At 34.4% G+C, this 14,914-nt stretch overlaps 2 protein-coding genes and 1 long non-coding RNA gene across 6 annotated transcripts; 1 reads left to right on the top strand and 2 right to left on the bottom strand.

The window, feature by feature from the left end:
- The first annotated feature begins 16 nt into the window (after positions 1 to 16).
- On the top strand, positions 17 to 627 carry LOC127905540 (uncharacterized). Its single transcript, XR_008059689.1, has 2 exons — positions 17 to 150; positions 254 to 627. It is a non-coding gene; the product is annotated as an uncharacterized LOC127905540 (long non-coding RNA).
- Positions 628 to 2,083: 1,456 nt separating this feature from the next.
- LOC7486062 (GATA transcription factor 19) lies at positions 2,084 to 7,911 on the bottom strand. Of its 4 annotated transcripts, none has more exons than XM_024604849.2 (11): positions 7,478 to 7,910; positions 5,954 to 6,040; positions 5,729 to 5,862; positions 5,397 to 5,498; positions 5,155 to 5,269; positions 4,598 to 4,657; positions 4,329 to 4,394; positions 4,053 to 4,118; positions 3,479 to 3,559; positions 2,549 to 2,626; positions 2,084 to 2,444 (listed from the first exon to the last, which is right to left on the bottom strand). In XM_024604849.2, exons 1-11 carry the CDS (start codon positions 7,793 to 7,795, stop codon positions 2,427 to 2,429), a joined length of 1,125 nt encoding a protein of 374 aa, XP_024460617.1. In that variant the 5' UTR covers positions 7,796 to 7,910; the 3' UTR covers positions 2,084 to 2,426. The 4 variants fall into 4 exon arrangements, 3 of the variants coding, with proteins under 3 accessions (XP_024460617.1, XP_006380338.2, XP_024460618.1); XM_006380276.3 differs by having other exon boundaries at positions 2,084 to 2,431; positions 7,478 to 7,908; XR_002982759.2 differs by lacking the exon at positions 2,084 to 2,444 and adding an exon at positions 3,754 to 3,787 and having other exon boundaries at positions 2,586 to 2,626.
- A 2,774-nt stretch (positions 7,912 to 10,685) lies between these two features.
- Positions 10,686 to 13,791, bottom strand: LOC7486063 (GATA transcription factor 24). Its single transcript, XM_052454455.1, has 7 exons — positions 13,190 to 13,791; positions 12,573 to 12,668; positions 12,359 to 12,498; positions 12,035 to 12,157; positions 11,810 to 11,915; positions 11,178 to 11,249; positions 10,686 to 11,003 (listed from the first exon to the last, which is right to left on the bottom strand). Exons 1-7 carry the CDS (start codon positions 13,511 to 13,513, stop codon positions 10,908 to 10,910), a joined length of 957 nt encoding a protein of 318 aa, XP_052310415.1. The 5' UTR covers positions 13,514 to 13,791; the 3' UTR covers positions 10,686 to 10,907.
- Positions 13,792 to 14,914: the final 1,123 nt, after the last annotated feature.

Here is a 14,914-nt window from a genome sequence, read left to right as displayed (position 1 = left end):
TATTACTTACTGAAAAATCAAATCAAACATAGATGGAACCCCTAACTTGTCAAGATATACGGATGTTTTGGATACACAAGGACTGCTCAATTTTTTCAGCGGCCTTTCACCACGTCTAACAATGGTGAGGTACCTCTCTCAAGCAATTGGGTAAGTAAGAAAACAACCAAACAATGGGAATAAACCCTTTGATTTCTTTTCTAGTTCGTTCTATATAAACTTCTGTTGACACGAAGGTTTTACTCTGGTGTAGGCTACATGCTTACCAAGAAAACTTGCTACCTTTGAGGCTGTAAGATACTTAACACTGGTTTTCCACCAAAGTGCAACATTTCACCTCTTGAAGATAATTTCTATTGTTGGAGCCTTTCCCACCTGCGAAGTCTTCGTTTGGTGGTGAGTTATGCGATAGTCTTTTTTATCCTTTTCTGTTTTTCCAAGGCTAAACCAGTTTTAGCTTTTAATTGTAATACTGCTTTTAGCCTTTCACCTTGGTGACCACTCTGACATGCGTGATGATGATGATGATGAATCATGGTCGTATATAAAGGGAGGAAGGAGAAAGGCCAGAAATTTGTGAAATACTGCAGGAATGTATGCAGAAGATTGCAGTGGTGATTGTTCATACCCTTACTGGCTTTTCAACCCATTGTCGTTATACTCTTTTGGATTGGCTCTGTTTCCGTATAGAATACGAGGATAAATTTAAGAATAGATGAGAGTCAAATAATAAAGCTACAAATATAAATATTTAAAAATTAATTAATTGTATTCATCATATATTATATTCATATTAAAAATTATTTCACTCTCTTGAAAAATAAAAACAAAAATAATAAATAAGATCACTGAAGATCATTATAAAAAATGTTAGCAAAATCTATAACAGATACAGAAAATACTAAAAAACAACTTGAAGCAAAGTAATATAAAAGATTAAAAATTCTAAGTTTAGAAACCAAAACGTAAATATAATGTCGAACTCTTTCACTCGATCGATCTCAAACATAACTCAAACTGATCGAACCTAACAGGTCCAATAAAACTCTATTGGCAGATCGACCAGTCGACTAGAATGACCAACCGATCGACCGTTATTACAAGCCAACCGGCCGGCCGGCAAAATCCAACCTCCCGATTGGTTGGTTCAGCCGACCGGTTAATCGAGATTTCTAGAATCTTGATCTGTCAGTTTTCAAAATTGCAGATTACACAATTTGTTCTTCAACAACTCAAAATTTCAATCATTTATTTTATTTTTTTCAGTCAACTAACATCCTGATGCTTCTTTGAATCATTTAATTATCTATTCAAAGCAAAACCCTAAACTATTTTTTAATCTTTCCATTAACAAACTATAATAAAAAAAATAACTTAAAAGAAAATCATTTATTATTTCCACCTTTTTAACCAACAACTTAAATTTAAAAAAAACTAAAATCCCTTTGCGTTTTTAAGGAGGAGGTGAGGTCACGAGACTCACGACAGAGAGGAAAAGAAATTTCTCTTGAAACCTTTTCTTTAAATACTTGGATAAGTTAAGTTGGGTTGGGTTTTGGGCTGAACCTTAAGTTTAGATCCGACAAAGAATATGGATCTTACAATGATAGTAAAAACATAGAGAAAGAACTTGTTATCTTTGCTAAACACCGAAAACTCTCCGACGTCAATAGGGTCCTTTCTTTTGTTCAAACCGGAGAATCCTGCTATAAGAAACTCAGGAACAGGGAGATACATTAGCATGGTGTCCTTCTGTTGTTCAAACCGATGCGTGCAGCTATAGGAAACTCAGGAACACTTTACTTGACTAATGCTATGCAATCAACTTTATTTGATAGAACAACTTCAATTGAATTTTTGCACCTATCTTTTTATATTCTTGTTGTCTTTATAAACCTGACGAAAAGGGCAGAAAATCCCAACAAGATATGACTCAAAATTGCTCAAAATTGAAAGTACAAACATGAGGGTTTTTTTTTTCCTTTACAGTTCCTAAATCTCCAATTGGAGAAATGAGTAGTCCATCTATACGAACAAACGACATTAACCTATTTACTTCCTTGCACTTCATAACCAGATCAGCTCAATGCTTCATGAAGGCAAGCAGGCCTTACCACAACACATTTCCATTCGATTAGTTACATCCTTACAATAGAACAAAATGAGGGTAAACACGGGAAAAGGAGAACAGTAATCACATTATACATTGAACAAAAGTGTCAAGAGAATGCCCAGCAACTTTCAAATACAAGTAAAGTTTGTCTATAAACAAAAACCATCTCTAGACATCTGATGTTAGTATAAACCAGAATTGCATCTTCATCCCTGGAAAGAAACCGGATGCTCTTAGAAAGGATTAACAAGGAAGGCAGATAGCATGGTCTTAGGTTCCAGGCCACTCGGTCCCTGTACTGGAATCCTCAATGTCAACCTGTAAGTTTGTACTGTGAACTTGGAGAAGTAACTAAGATTTACATGCTTATAACCCAGCTGAAGTATAGAGTTAGTCTACAATATGCTTGATGCCAAGTCACTAAAAAACCACTACCTGATCATCAAAATGCTCCGGGATTTCAAATTCTGAACCTGAAACGTCACCAAGCTCATCCAAAGTGTTCTCAAAGTCCTGGTACATGTCACACATTGCAACAATAAAGAGTGTTCATGCCGCTAAGCTTCTTTGGAATGCTGTGAAACATATATAAAGCAATGCAAGATTTGATCTGTCACATCATTCACTTCTAAGCAGCTTCCCCTCTATTATGAATTGAGCATGCTTACAAGCATACGTACTTACTGGGTAACTGGTGCTTGTTTAAGCATAAAATAGATCGACTTTATTTATTTACTTTCTAAAATTTTGCGAGTGTAAAACCCTCATCTTAGTAATCTATACTCTATCTTCCTGAAATCATCATCTTAGTAATCTATACTCTTATCTTCCTGAAATCAGGGACGGGACCCAAAGGTTGCACTTTCCTCAAGTAACACAATTCAGTAGGTCTAGAAGAATTGGGAATATTAAAGTAATCAGCACAGCGTATGACCAGTATATAAACATCTGAACAATTTTTGGAACAAGTATCAGAAAAAGTAGAGCTGCTAGGACACTTGACCAACTGGGGAACTCAATCAAAAACACCACTTAACAAATAAGAACTTTCCCAAAAATACACTGACAATCATGAATTCAACCTATCTTAATTTTATAGTCCATTTATGATCATTTATCTTTTTGAGTGAAGTCAGACCGATACAGTAAAATATATTATTTTACCAACTTTACCCTTGCCCTTCAAGGGTGTGGGATTGTTACATAACATTAATTATGTGCATGGTCACAAAGGGAAATCAATGATAAAACTTTCGATGTTTTGATAGAAAACAATTTGGGAAATCCTGTCAGGCAGAAGTACAAAGGGTTTTTAGGGGGATAGTCATTGAAATTTTGAGATGCATGTTTCAGCAATCTTATTACCTCATCATCAAGGTTCATTGATGAATTTTCCACGCGCATGGGCAAGGGATCAGGAGCAGTCTCATCAGTTTCTAGCAAATCCTGCACATAAGAATTGTGAATATGATAATCAAAACAAAAGGTTTGTGCAATTACTTAATTAACAAAACCAAAAGACAAAAATTAAAACCAAAACTCTTGAATTGGCGACTTTACTGAAATGCTATGTAATTACTACCATAAAGCTTCAGTAAAAGGAACATAAAGTTTCCAACGAAAAGCAACCAGCTCATTACCCATTTACGCATGTGACCTCCTAAGTCCAATTGTCTGATTCAAATAAAATGGTTAGAAAAGTATTACAGCTTACTAGGACAAGGTGTTTTGGAAGGAAAAAAAAGGCATGGCAACTCCTAAAGCCAAATGAGAGATGAGCTATTCGCAGGTTCACAGGAGTAGTTTTGTGTTACAGGAACAATGATTTTGACATATCTAATATGGCATGTAGAATCCAGCATCAATATGCCTGCTTCTAAAATATAACATCATCCAATAGTTGATAAATATTTCTCGTAAATCAACCAAAATGACTTACCTGTTCATTTGGCCTCAGAGAGTTTTCAGAATCTAATGGCACAGGCTTACTCTCTTCTTGGCTCTCCTGATCATTGAAAAAGGCAGGATCCATCAGAATCATGTACAAAAGATAAAAGTTGACGGTGTTCATGGATCAACGAGTATCTTCTGATTATGGAACTATTCGTGTAGGTTATGGCCAAATAAAAAGTGGCAGTCTAAGCAATCTAATAATTTATTGCATTTCAGATATGTTGCTTCAGATAGCTGTGTCTCACAGATATAACAATCATACCGCTTCATCAGGGTTGGCAAAAGGATTTTCTCGTTCTATGGTTGAAGGCTTAAAATCAGGAGTTACCTGCAAAAACAACAGAGTTATCACTCCAAATAGGAATTTCTAGTTGGAAAAGAAATACATGACTCCACAAAACAACCAATAAGGATAATCATATTGCTTAATCAACAATCCACTTAGAAAGAAATAAAGCACAAAATTAGTACTGATTCATACTGGTAGCAAATGTTGTTCTTAAAGCAAATTCAGTTGGAAAAGATACACACCGGTTCATTTTGATTGAAGGAAATTTGTCGCCCTCCTTTGTTAAGATCTCTCAGAGTTCCCTTCAAGACAAAACACATGGAAAAATGAAAACTGGACTAGAAGTAGAATCAGCGGTTCAAAAAATTATAATGCTTGTAAATGCCAGGATAGCAAGATATGGAATAACTAAAATTTATCTTGATGCTTAGGACATGCAAAGAAAATGGTAAGTTCTAATCCATGACCTAGTTATATCTAAACAAACATAAGTATCCATGAGAAGACATGTTGTGGATACAAAACATAGATATTGACATTTATCATGTAAGATACAAGATCACAAGTTCATAATTATGAGTAATTGAGCACCTGGATAAACAAACGATAAAATTGATAGTCTAAAAAAATAACAGACATCCAATTTGCACATTATATATAATATAGAGAAATTATGTTTCCACTAAAAAAGGAGGCTCGTAAACTGGACCAGTGACAATCAAAAACATATAAAACTGCTGAATCAACATTCTTAACTGTATAACCAAATCAACAGATTTTCCAACATTGTGATGCCTACCTTATTTGCCCACATAAGGCCACAAGCATTACATAGAGTTCTTGGACCAGCTGGTCCCCGGCGCATTGCTGGAGTATCCTTTGCACTAATGCCACAGTGTTGACATCTAAGCAAACTAAAGAAAAATGCAGAAACTAGTTACCGCAATAGACCAGGCACCATGTAATCCTTATGAAAATAAAACACATATTTCAAAGCATGCTTTATGAAATTATATAAGGGAATGATAAGCTTTGACTCACTCAAATTCAGGATTACGCATGCCATTGCTTGGTTCCCAGTTGCCAGTATCTGTGCCATAACAATTGTTCAATGACGCAAACTGTCCTCTCTTACGATGCATCCTGGAAGAAACATCAGATGCATGGGTTCACCACATATGCAGGGGTTCGTATTTGTGTTCCTCGGAACCCATTTATTGTCCTTGTAAGATTGTTGTAATATGGCCCAGAAAACAGGGCTCTTATTGTTTATTCAATTCACTTTCAACAAGAGGGTATATTTAATGAAATCAATTCATGCATAAAAGTCTCAACATGTCCTATGATAGAGCACATCAAAATTTAGAACCTACTTCTGAGCAACCTCTTTCCGGCAGGTATACCGAACTTTCTTTTCAAAGCATCTCTCCTTCCGCTTTTCACGGAACCTTACCAGGGAGGCAACTCTTCGTGAATGTTTCAAGCCCTGTGAGGCATCACCTGCATTCTGGGACATGTAGTTAGAAAGCATTAAAATATACAGAAAAAAGACAGCAAACAATTCAAACAGAGCAGCCTGCTGGTGACACAAGAAATACCCTGGCATTCTGTTGAAGCAGATATTCCGAGCTTGGCACAATAGTGGATGTCTCAGGTTCTCCCAAAAGAAACAACACTGCTTGCACCTGTCACAAGCAATCCAGAAAATCAAGGCAAGAGAAGATGCCCAAAGGGAAAATTAGATACAGCTTAGAAACATTTCTCTATGCAAGGGAACAACAAGCACAAAGTTAAAAAGACCATGAGAACAGATTCATATGGCAGACACTAATAACAAGTAGCTTATAACCCATATACTTAAAAAACAGACTCAATGTCAACAATTGAGTGCATGTCGTAGAAGTCAGTCCACCAGCCACTCTGACATTCTTTGTTTTGATGGCAACAGCATTTAGAGAAACCAACTGAAAAGTATATGAAACTCTAGCAGTTGGGATGTATACAGAAAGAGGAAAAAAAAAAAAAAGTAAAACCTTGAAGGCATGTGATGAAGTAAAAGACAAACAGTTAAAGCACAAAATGCATTTCTCAATTTCCAAGCCTCAACAATGAATGTAGTGTTCAGCATCATCATATGATTTTCATGATCAATTGCATTATAAAAAAGAAATGAAATGAACGGAAACAGGATCCACAATCTAGAAAGTACCAACAAACGCAAATAATTTGCAAAGTAGCATTCATGCTCATATAACCAATAATACAAGAACTCGATAAGATCATCATTATACATCCTCCCAAAGCACATAATCATTGTAACAGCAAAACAATCACCAAACTTAAAAACTTTTCCTATACTACTGACTCAAGAGAGTAACAATCACAACACTCAAAGCTGATATCCCATTCGTGTGTGAGAACTGAGAACCACAAACACCCAGTCAATTGATGGTAAAACATAGTATGACTCTCCATGGAACATGCTCCATTAGAGCTTTCAACGATTTAAAAAAAATGCATAAAGGGGATTAACACAGCTATATTACACTTTTCTTGCAAGCTTAACACAGCCACTTAAAACTGAATTCCCCACTGTTCCATAATTCAAACCAAACTATCAAGTAGCAAACACCAGAAACTCAACTTTTTGTTTCCTCCGATCCAATCCACTTCCTCAGCAAATAAACAGATTCATAAATTTTAAACTGCAACAGCAACAAATTTAATTTTTCTATAAGCTAAAACATCAAAACTGAAATTCCCACTGATCCATAAACCAATTTTCCAGGACAAAAACCAACAACAACACCGAGAGAAACTATTCTTCGGTTTTCCCTTTTTATTCATTTTCTCAGCGAACAAAGAAACACACCAAGAAAAACCCAAAAATTCAAACCTTCCTTCCCCTGTTTTCCTCGCTTTCTTCCACTAAATAAATTGAAACATCAGCTAACATACCCCAAAAAAATCAAAACCCATTTCAATGTATAAAAAAACCCACACAGAAAACAAGTCAAACAATCAAAAAATCAATCTGAATCAATCAACCAACACAAGCATCCATAATAAAAAAACATATAGAGGTAGACAGAAAAGGAGAGGTTAAGCATCACAAAACTTACTTTAGAAGGAGTAACAGCGGGGAAAACATAGACTTCTCCTTCGAAAGCAATGGTAAGCTCACTTGTTCTTGTTGATTCAAACACGCCATCATTCCCATTACTAATAACAACACCATTAATATTGTTGTTAGCACTAAATTGCCCCACTTCTTCTTCTACTCCTACTCCATTAATCATCTCCATCATCCCATCATCAAAACCATATCCATAATCAAAATCACCACCCTCGATCTGCATCACTCTTCGATTATGATAATCCCTACCCTTCCTTACTCTCTTTTGCCTTTGATGATTCACCATCTCCATTTTCTTTACCATCCCCACTAAAATGAAGCCCCCCTCTCCCTCCCTCTCTTTATGAATAGAAATTTGTAGCTATGAAATAGTAAACTAGCTATTAGCTACTGCTAGCTACTACGAGGAAGCAAAGAAAACTATTATCTTTATTACAAATACATTTTTTATTGCTTTTTATTTTTTCACTCTTGAGTTTTCTTTGGAACTATACAAATCAGTCCCTCAGCTATTATAGATGTTTCAGATTAGTTGTCATATTACAGTTTATTGTGCTTTTTACCATCAAACCATTGGTTTTTATAGTATTATTCTATTAGGGCTTGATAAAAAGTTTTTTTACTCTGATGGCATTTTTATAAATATTTGGTAATATATATTTGATTTTCTTCAAAACAGCTCATATAAGCATCGTTGTTTACGCGATGGAACCGTGTTTTTCTTTGTAAAATTTAAGTTTTTTTTCTTAAATTATTTTTTTAGTGTTTTTTAATCGATTTGATATACTGATATCAAAATAAATTTTAAAAAATATATTATTTTGAAGTATTTTCAAATAAAAAATATTTTTAAACAGCCGGAAAAAAAAAATATTTTTACAAAAACACCCTACACCATATTAACAAACACACTAATAAGAAATATCAAAGAATTGTTTTTAAAGTAGTCATTTTTATTATATAGAGCAGAATTTAACTGAATATTTGTTTATAATTTGACTTTTATTTTTATAATCCAAAACCTAACCATCATCCTTCTTGTCTTTATGAAAAAATCTCTTTGCATTTATATACCTAAATCTTGCGAATATAATTCATTTATTTTTTATTTTTTTCTGAAATTTTCTAGGGGACTTGGTTGGTATATTAGTGGTGTTTGGATAGGAGAATTGCTACATTTGTATATTTGGAAACTGATTTGAGATCCGTAACATTGTTTGGGGACGGATTTGTAGTTATCCTTTTTCTGTAGTTTTTTTTTTTTTTTCCCTCTTTCATCAACAGATCAGAGAGACAATATCAGGGCCGTTAATAGGAGGGGCCCGGGCAATAGAAGAATCGCGTGAAGAAGAGGACGTGTGTCACGTAATTTTTCAAGAACAATCTCCACGATGAATCACCGTTCATTTACTCAACGAAGCTTACTTTATAAAAATAAATAGATATAAATAAAAGAAAATTTTATAAATTTTATTTTTTTATTTTTAACTTAAGTACCATAATTTTTTTTATATTTGGATAAAAATATATAACAAGAGTTATATCTTTCTCTTTATTTAAAATAAGTTTCATTAAATAACTAGTAAAAAATTACGAGTTTTACGCGTAGGCAATGCTTAGTTTTACGCGTAGGCAGAATCCTTGTGTATAACATAACATATAAGATGGAATTTGTGTAATTTTTTTTTGTTGAGCTAATAAAAGGTTACTATAATCTGCTGTGTTGGGTGCATTTTGTTGTTGACTTTTATTTGTATTATTTTGCTTGTTTACACATTGTGCATAGTATCTTAAGCTTGTGGGGTAAATTAGTTGTAAGCAAAATACGAGTGAATTAGTGAAAAAAAATATTAAATCTACTAGGACTATATTACCACGCGAAATCTATTTTTAGAATGAAAAATTGACCCGTGACAAGCGGTATTCATGTAAAAAGATATTTTTATTTAAATAAATTAATAAATTGTTTTAAAAACTAATGGACCCATGTCTATCTCTAAAAGACATTTGAATAATATATTAAAAAATAAATATATTTGACTATATTCATACACCAACATAAAACAAAACACTAGATAATTTAAGTTAATATGCGGTTCCATGACATGATAAAATATAGTGTTCTTGAGTTGGGAACTCATGTCGAGTCAACAAAATCAACAAAAATTGATACATGCATGCATGCATGCATCAATTTTTTACCCTAAGTTTCAAAATTCTGTCATCAGCCACAGCATTCAATCACATCTTACATAATGTTCTCTAACTTTTAATCAAGTGCGACCGTATCTCACCACTAATGATTTATACTTGGTGAAATTTGTTAATCCAATAATAAATAAATAAATTTTTATTTTTAAAAACAAAAAAAATGAAATATTATATTCTCTTTTCATGATGCTCAAGCTTTAATTCATCCTATTAGTTACTTTATAGGATTCACTTCAAAAAAAAATACAAATATAATTAATTACAGCTTTAGCACTATAAAATATTTTCATAATAAAAAGCTATTTTAAAATCGTTTTTTTTTAAATTAAGTCTCAATTAATACATAAATTGAATTAAAAAAAAACTTGATATGGGAATTTTATATATATATGATTAAACTAGTCGGTTGGATGCATGCGAAGAGGTAGAGAACAAGCTCTCATTGAAGAAGAATGAAAGGGGGGACGTAAAACATAAACTTCTCTATAATCTATAGAGAGACATCGCATCATAAGCAGACAAGGCTCCTTAAAGTCTGGCTTATCCAAAGTAAAACATGCTCCTTAAACTCCGGATGCTATCAATCAGAGTCCCTACCACATAACAATATTGCAGCTGACGCTTGAATTGTAAACTACAACTAATAAACAATGTTAGAAGGCTGATTGCAGTCAAATGCCTAGATTAAGTTCAGCCAAAAATGAAAAAGAAATTGGTACCATTGGTCAAATTGCTAGGAACGCAAGAGCCCTGAGTTGGATCCTCCTCCAGACAAAAAACTGGATTTGAATTCGTCCTTTCCAATTTCCTTACACAGGTTGATTACTCTGCCAGCTACATCCATCCTGCAAAAATTTGTGATGTCCTCTTCTTGTTGGAAGACGAATACAAGGAATATTTCCTGCTTGTTCTCAATGCACATGGTTTGAAATGAACCAAGAATGACATTTCTAAATTGATCTTCGAACTTCATTTACAAGATCTCAACTCAATTAATGCCTCCATTCCAATTTATTTGGGGTTGCCTACAAACTTGCAGGTTACAACTATAGCACGTTAAAAAACAATCTGTACATATGACAAAGGTGCTGAATCATTTGTACAATTGGTCTGAGCGTAGCTGAATGTTATTTCACAAGTTATTGGGCTGTTTGGCATCTGTTTTCTAACAGAAAATGCCAATCGCTTCAAGAGAAACAACTATCTCATGTTTCAGTAGCCAAAGTGGAGTTATCACCATTAGGCGAGACTGTGTCTGCAGCCGCAGTTATGGTATCAGAATTGTTAGCTTCACCATTAACCTTCAAAGGAAACAAAACATCCAGCATGAGTGACACGGAATATGTAGCAACTAGCAACGATAAAAAATGGAATAGAAAAATACAAGATTTGCTTCAAAGAATATCTCGCCCCCACACGATAACAAAAAAGGACTTCAATGAATGAGAAAGTGCATATTTTCCAAAGGCATGCACCTGTGCAACTGTCTTCATAGAAGATTGCTGAATACTCATGATTGGAAGCTTTGAAATGTTTCTTAAAACACCCTGCAAAACCCACACTTCCCAAGTGAGATGACAACAATAACTACTGCCCATTATTTTTTAAAGTCAGTTGCCACGCCTTTACATGAATGGTTTATGAATTCAAGATTGTATTGGAGTCCATCAAGGAGGAGTAATTCAAGATTGTATGGAGTCCATCAAGGAGGAGTAAATAAGATGTTGAGCATCAATTTACCCAGATCATCAGGCATGAAACCCGATCAGTCAGATACCCGAATCTAACACTTTAACCTAGACTTTAGGGTAAGCTGATAACAGCATGAGAAAGAGACATGGTACCCAGGACGCAGTATTCATTGTAACTTGGCCAAAAAGAGATGTCAAAAAAGGCAAAAGGCAGGCCAGAAACTTGATAAATGACAATAACCTGCATGGATAACCTGACATAAATGCCCATGAACACATTTTATGTAGTTTTATGATAAAATCTAGGCCAAATATATCACATAAATTAAACAAGGATGCAGTGACTGCAATCAACATGGCTCAACCTGCAGTAAGTTCACAAATTAATGTAAGAGGACACAAAGAAATTTACACACCTTGTTGGCCCACTTGAGTCCACATGCATTACAAAGAGTTCTTGGACCACTTGGACCACGACGCATCATTGGAGTGGACTTTGAGCTGATTCCGCAATGAGTACATCTGCCCAAAGCATCGGGAAAAAAGTCTATTCTCACACAGTATTTTCACCATTTTTATGGAAATGACACAATGTTAAAGAAAAGGATTCTTGTAGATTAAAGAAAAGAATCAAGACTCACAAAGTTTCCAGCATGCTCTCATCTTGTCCAGAACCCTGCATTCCACTGCAGCCAGATGAAGCCGAGCCCCCTTCATCAGAATTAGCCTTGGATGAAGTAAACTGACCCTTCTTACGCTGCATCCTGACAGTGACTAATATATTAGAAGAAAGATATAATGGCAAACACTTGAGAAACCTCACCAAGCAAGTAAATAAAATTACAGAGAGAGATAGAGCTTCAGGTGGTGTCTGATTCCACATTTAACTTCAAGTGATGATTTCCATTAAAACCAGACGAGTCTCTCCTATAAGGCATGGAATCAGAAAAGCATGCTGATAATACCTGAGAGCAACTTCCTTCCGCACAGTGTAACGAATTTTCTTGTCAAAGCACCGCTCTTTTCTCTTCTCCCTGAACCGGCTTAATGAAGCAGCTCTGTGAGGTTGAATTGACCTTCCAGTTCCAGACAAGTCATAGATGCCCTAGGTGACATGAAGGTAAGGATAAAGCAGCACCGCATCAATAAATATATAAAATGGATTGCAAGAGGACTTACATGATTGGGCGTCCTTTGGTTAATAGGGGCAGTCCCCATGGCGGGAATGCCAGAAGGGATTTCATAGCCACCCAAAAGCAACAACACTGCCTGCACCTGTAAAAATCATCCACATTTTAACCCTGAATTACATGTCCAGTTTGTTTTCATTGACAAATCAACTACAAAGTCAACATATATTAAATTTCATAAATATTAATTGGCAAACACACTACTCCTATTCTGCAGTCACAGAAGCACTAGAGTCAACTACTTGAATGTTCACACTACATTTCAACCCCGAACACTGAAACACATTAATACAGAATATGAAAGCCTTTGTAAACTTAAAACCCTATCATGGCTGAAGCCTGATTTAGAAACCAAAATTTAAAGATACCGATTTGATTTCACATCAATACAAAAAACAAAAAGATCACAAATTTCACAAAACCAAACCTTCTCACGTAAACTAAGCATCAAACCCATAATACAAGAACCCCCAAAATTCACCTATTCCAACCAAAACCAAATCAGAGGTAACAAAAGTAACCAAAACCCAGATACTAAATCCAACCAAAAAACAAAACCGAAATCTTATCTGGAGAATTAAATTCAAGACAAACACAAGGACTAACCTTGTCAGGAGCGACAGCATCAAAAACATAAACTTCACCCTGAAAAGACAGAGTGAGTTGGTCATTGTTTGCAGTCACTAAACCATAATCAGCCCCACCACCACCATTAGTACCAACATACATATCACTTGCTGCTACAGCCTCCCCAACAACACCACTACAACCACCATCTTCAAATTGAATGCTGTTGGTGTTATCTATTGACTCCTCTCCTCCACCAGCAATATTATTGTTATCCCCATCCTCCTCATCTACTAATTGGGCTTCTATATGATTCATTTGTACTGGCACTGCTGCTGCTGCTTGCCCATTGGAATTAGGCATCTTTTTTGCATTTAATGGTGGTTTAAGAAAAAACGCCAACAAAATAGGGCTTCTAAATAAGATTTTCAAAAAGTAAAAACAACCCTATATAGGGAAACTAGAAATCTGTCGAATGATGGGACAAAGTTATCATCTTTAATGGAGAGAAAACCTAGAATTTGGGGATTAAAATTGGGTTCAGCGTGTTTGGATGAAGAGAAGAAAATGCGAGAGAGACAATATGTGAAAGAGATTAGGGATGGGAAATGGGGCATTGAAATTCGTGGTAATTACGGTTTTGTGCCACTATGAACTAGTGGCCACTAGGACAAGAGTGAGTGATTTTAGGGGAGAAAAAATCTTTTCGCGTTTTTTATTTAAAAAATCTTTTCGCGTTTTTTATTTTTAACTTCAAAATATTAAAACCTTCCATCAACGTAAAAAAAATAGAAAAACCAAATCTAGTTCCTAATATATAAAACTTTTCACAATTAACTCCCAAAACAAAATACTTTGTCAATTGGGTCCGTGATGTTTCACACACATCTCAATTGAGTCCTTATATTAATTTTCTTCAGTCTTTCCATATACTTCGATACTTTATGGATTAAAATTACGCTGTTTTGGTTAAAAAAAAATTGAATGAAAAATAACATAAATTTAGAAAATGATCCAAATGAAAATTTATGAAACTCGAGGACCTAATCGCTGAAATGTTTTTCTTCTGGACTTGATTGAGAATAAGTGATATATAAGGTACTACTCCTGTGGTTTCCCTTACAAGATAACGAAGAGAGTGGTGATGTCTATCATCAACACCTGTTAAGACATGGAGGTTTGGTGGACTTTAATGACACGCGACAAGAAATGATTGGGTATTGCGTGCTTGCCAGATAAAGCATATATTTTTCTTTCTTATCTATTTTCTCTCTAATTACTGAAATCCCGTAACCCTCATTAAATTATGTGTGAGACCCATTCAATGTTGAGTCAATGACAGGTCAACTAATTTGAAAGTTAACCTCAGTAAGATATCGGCCATGGAAGACTATTGATATGAGTTAATAAAAAAAATTTAAAAAAATTAATATGTAATATTTAAAAAAATATTAAAAAGTCAATGACAAGTTAACTAGGATCACAAGTTAAAATATAAGAGAAAGATACAAAAATTATATAAATATTGAAAAAATAAAAACAAAATATAAAATAAATTTGTTTTTTTAATTATTTTGAAGTGAATTACATACTTCTAAAATATAAAATATAATAAGATATGTCTATTTTTATCCTATTGTCTCCTTTTTTTTCATCATTGCCTAACCACATTTCATCTAAAAAATAGTTATATTTTATTTTAATACGAAGAAATATGATAATTATTGTCTATTTAAAACATTTTATTAAAAGTATAATTCACCA

This window comes from Populus trichocarpa, chromosome 7, assembly GCF_000002775.5.
Source record: "Populus trichocarpa isolate Nisqually-1 chromosome 7, P.trichocarpa_v4.1, whole genome shotgun sequence".
In the NCBI taxonomy this organism is placed as follows: domain Eukaryota; kingdom Viridiplantae; phylum Streptophyta; class Magnoliopsida; order Malpighiales; family Salicaceae; genus Populus; species Populus trichocarpa.
This window is presented reverse-complemented; position numbering and strand designations above follow the sequence as displayed.

What these genes read in the sequence shown, in the direction of transcription:
- LOC7486062 (XM_006380276.3), bottom strand. Translation starts at nt 7,795, where the DNA reads ATGGTAAAGAAAATGGAGATGGTGAATCATCAAAGGCAAAAGAGAGTA. An exon ending in CTCTGAGGCCAAATGAACAG is followed by an intron (nt 3,560 to 4,052) that starts GTAAGTCATTTT and finishes TCTTATGTGCAG; the next exon opens with GATTTGCTAGAAACTGATGA. An exon ending in CGGAGCATTTTGATGATCAG is followed by an intron (nt 2,432 to 2,548) that starts GTAGTGGTTTTT and finishes ACAAACTTACAG; the next exon opens with GTTGACATTGAGGATTCCAG.
- LOC7486063 (XM_052454455.1), bottom strand. Translation starts at nt 13,513, where the DNA reads ATGCCTAATTCCAATGGGCAAGCAGCAGCAGCAGTGCCAGTACAAATG. An exon ending in ATGCTGTCGCTCCTGACAAG is followed by an intron (nt 12,669 to 13,189) that starts GTTAGTCCTTGT and finishes TGATTTTTACAG; the next exon opens with GTGCAGGCAGTGTTGTTGCT. An exon ending in GAGAGCATGCTGGAAACTTT is followed by an intron (nt 11,916 to 12,034) that starts GTGAGTCTTGAT and finishes TGCTTTGGGCAG; the next exon opens with ATGTACTCATTGCGGAATCA.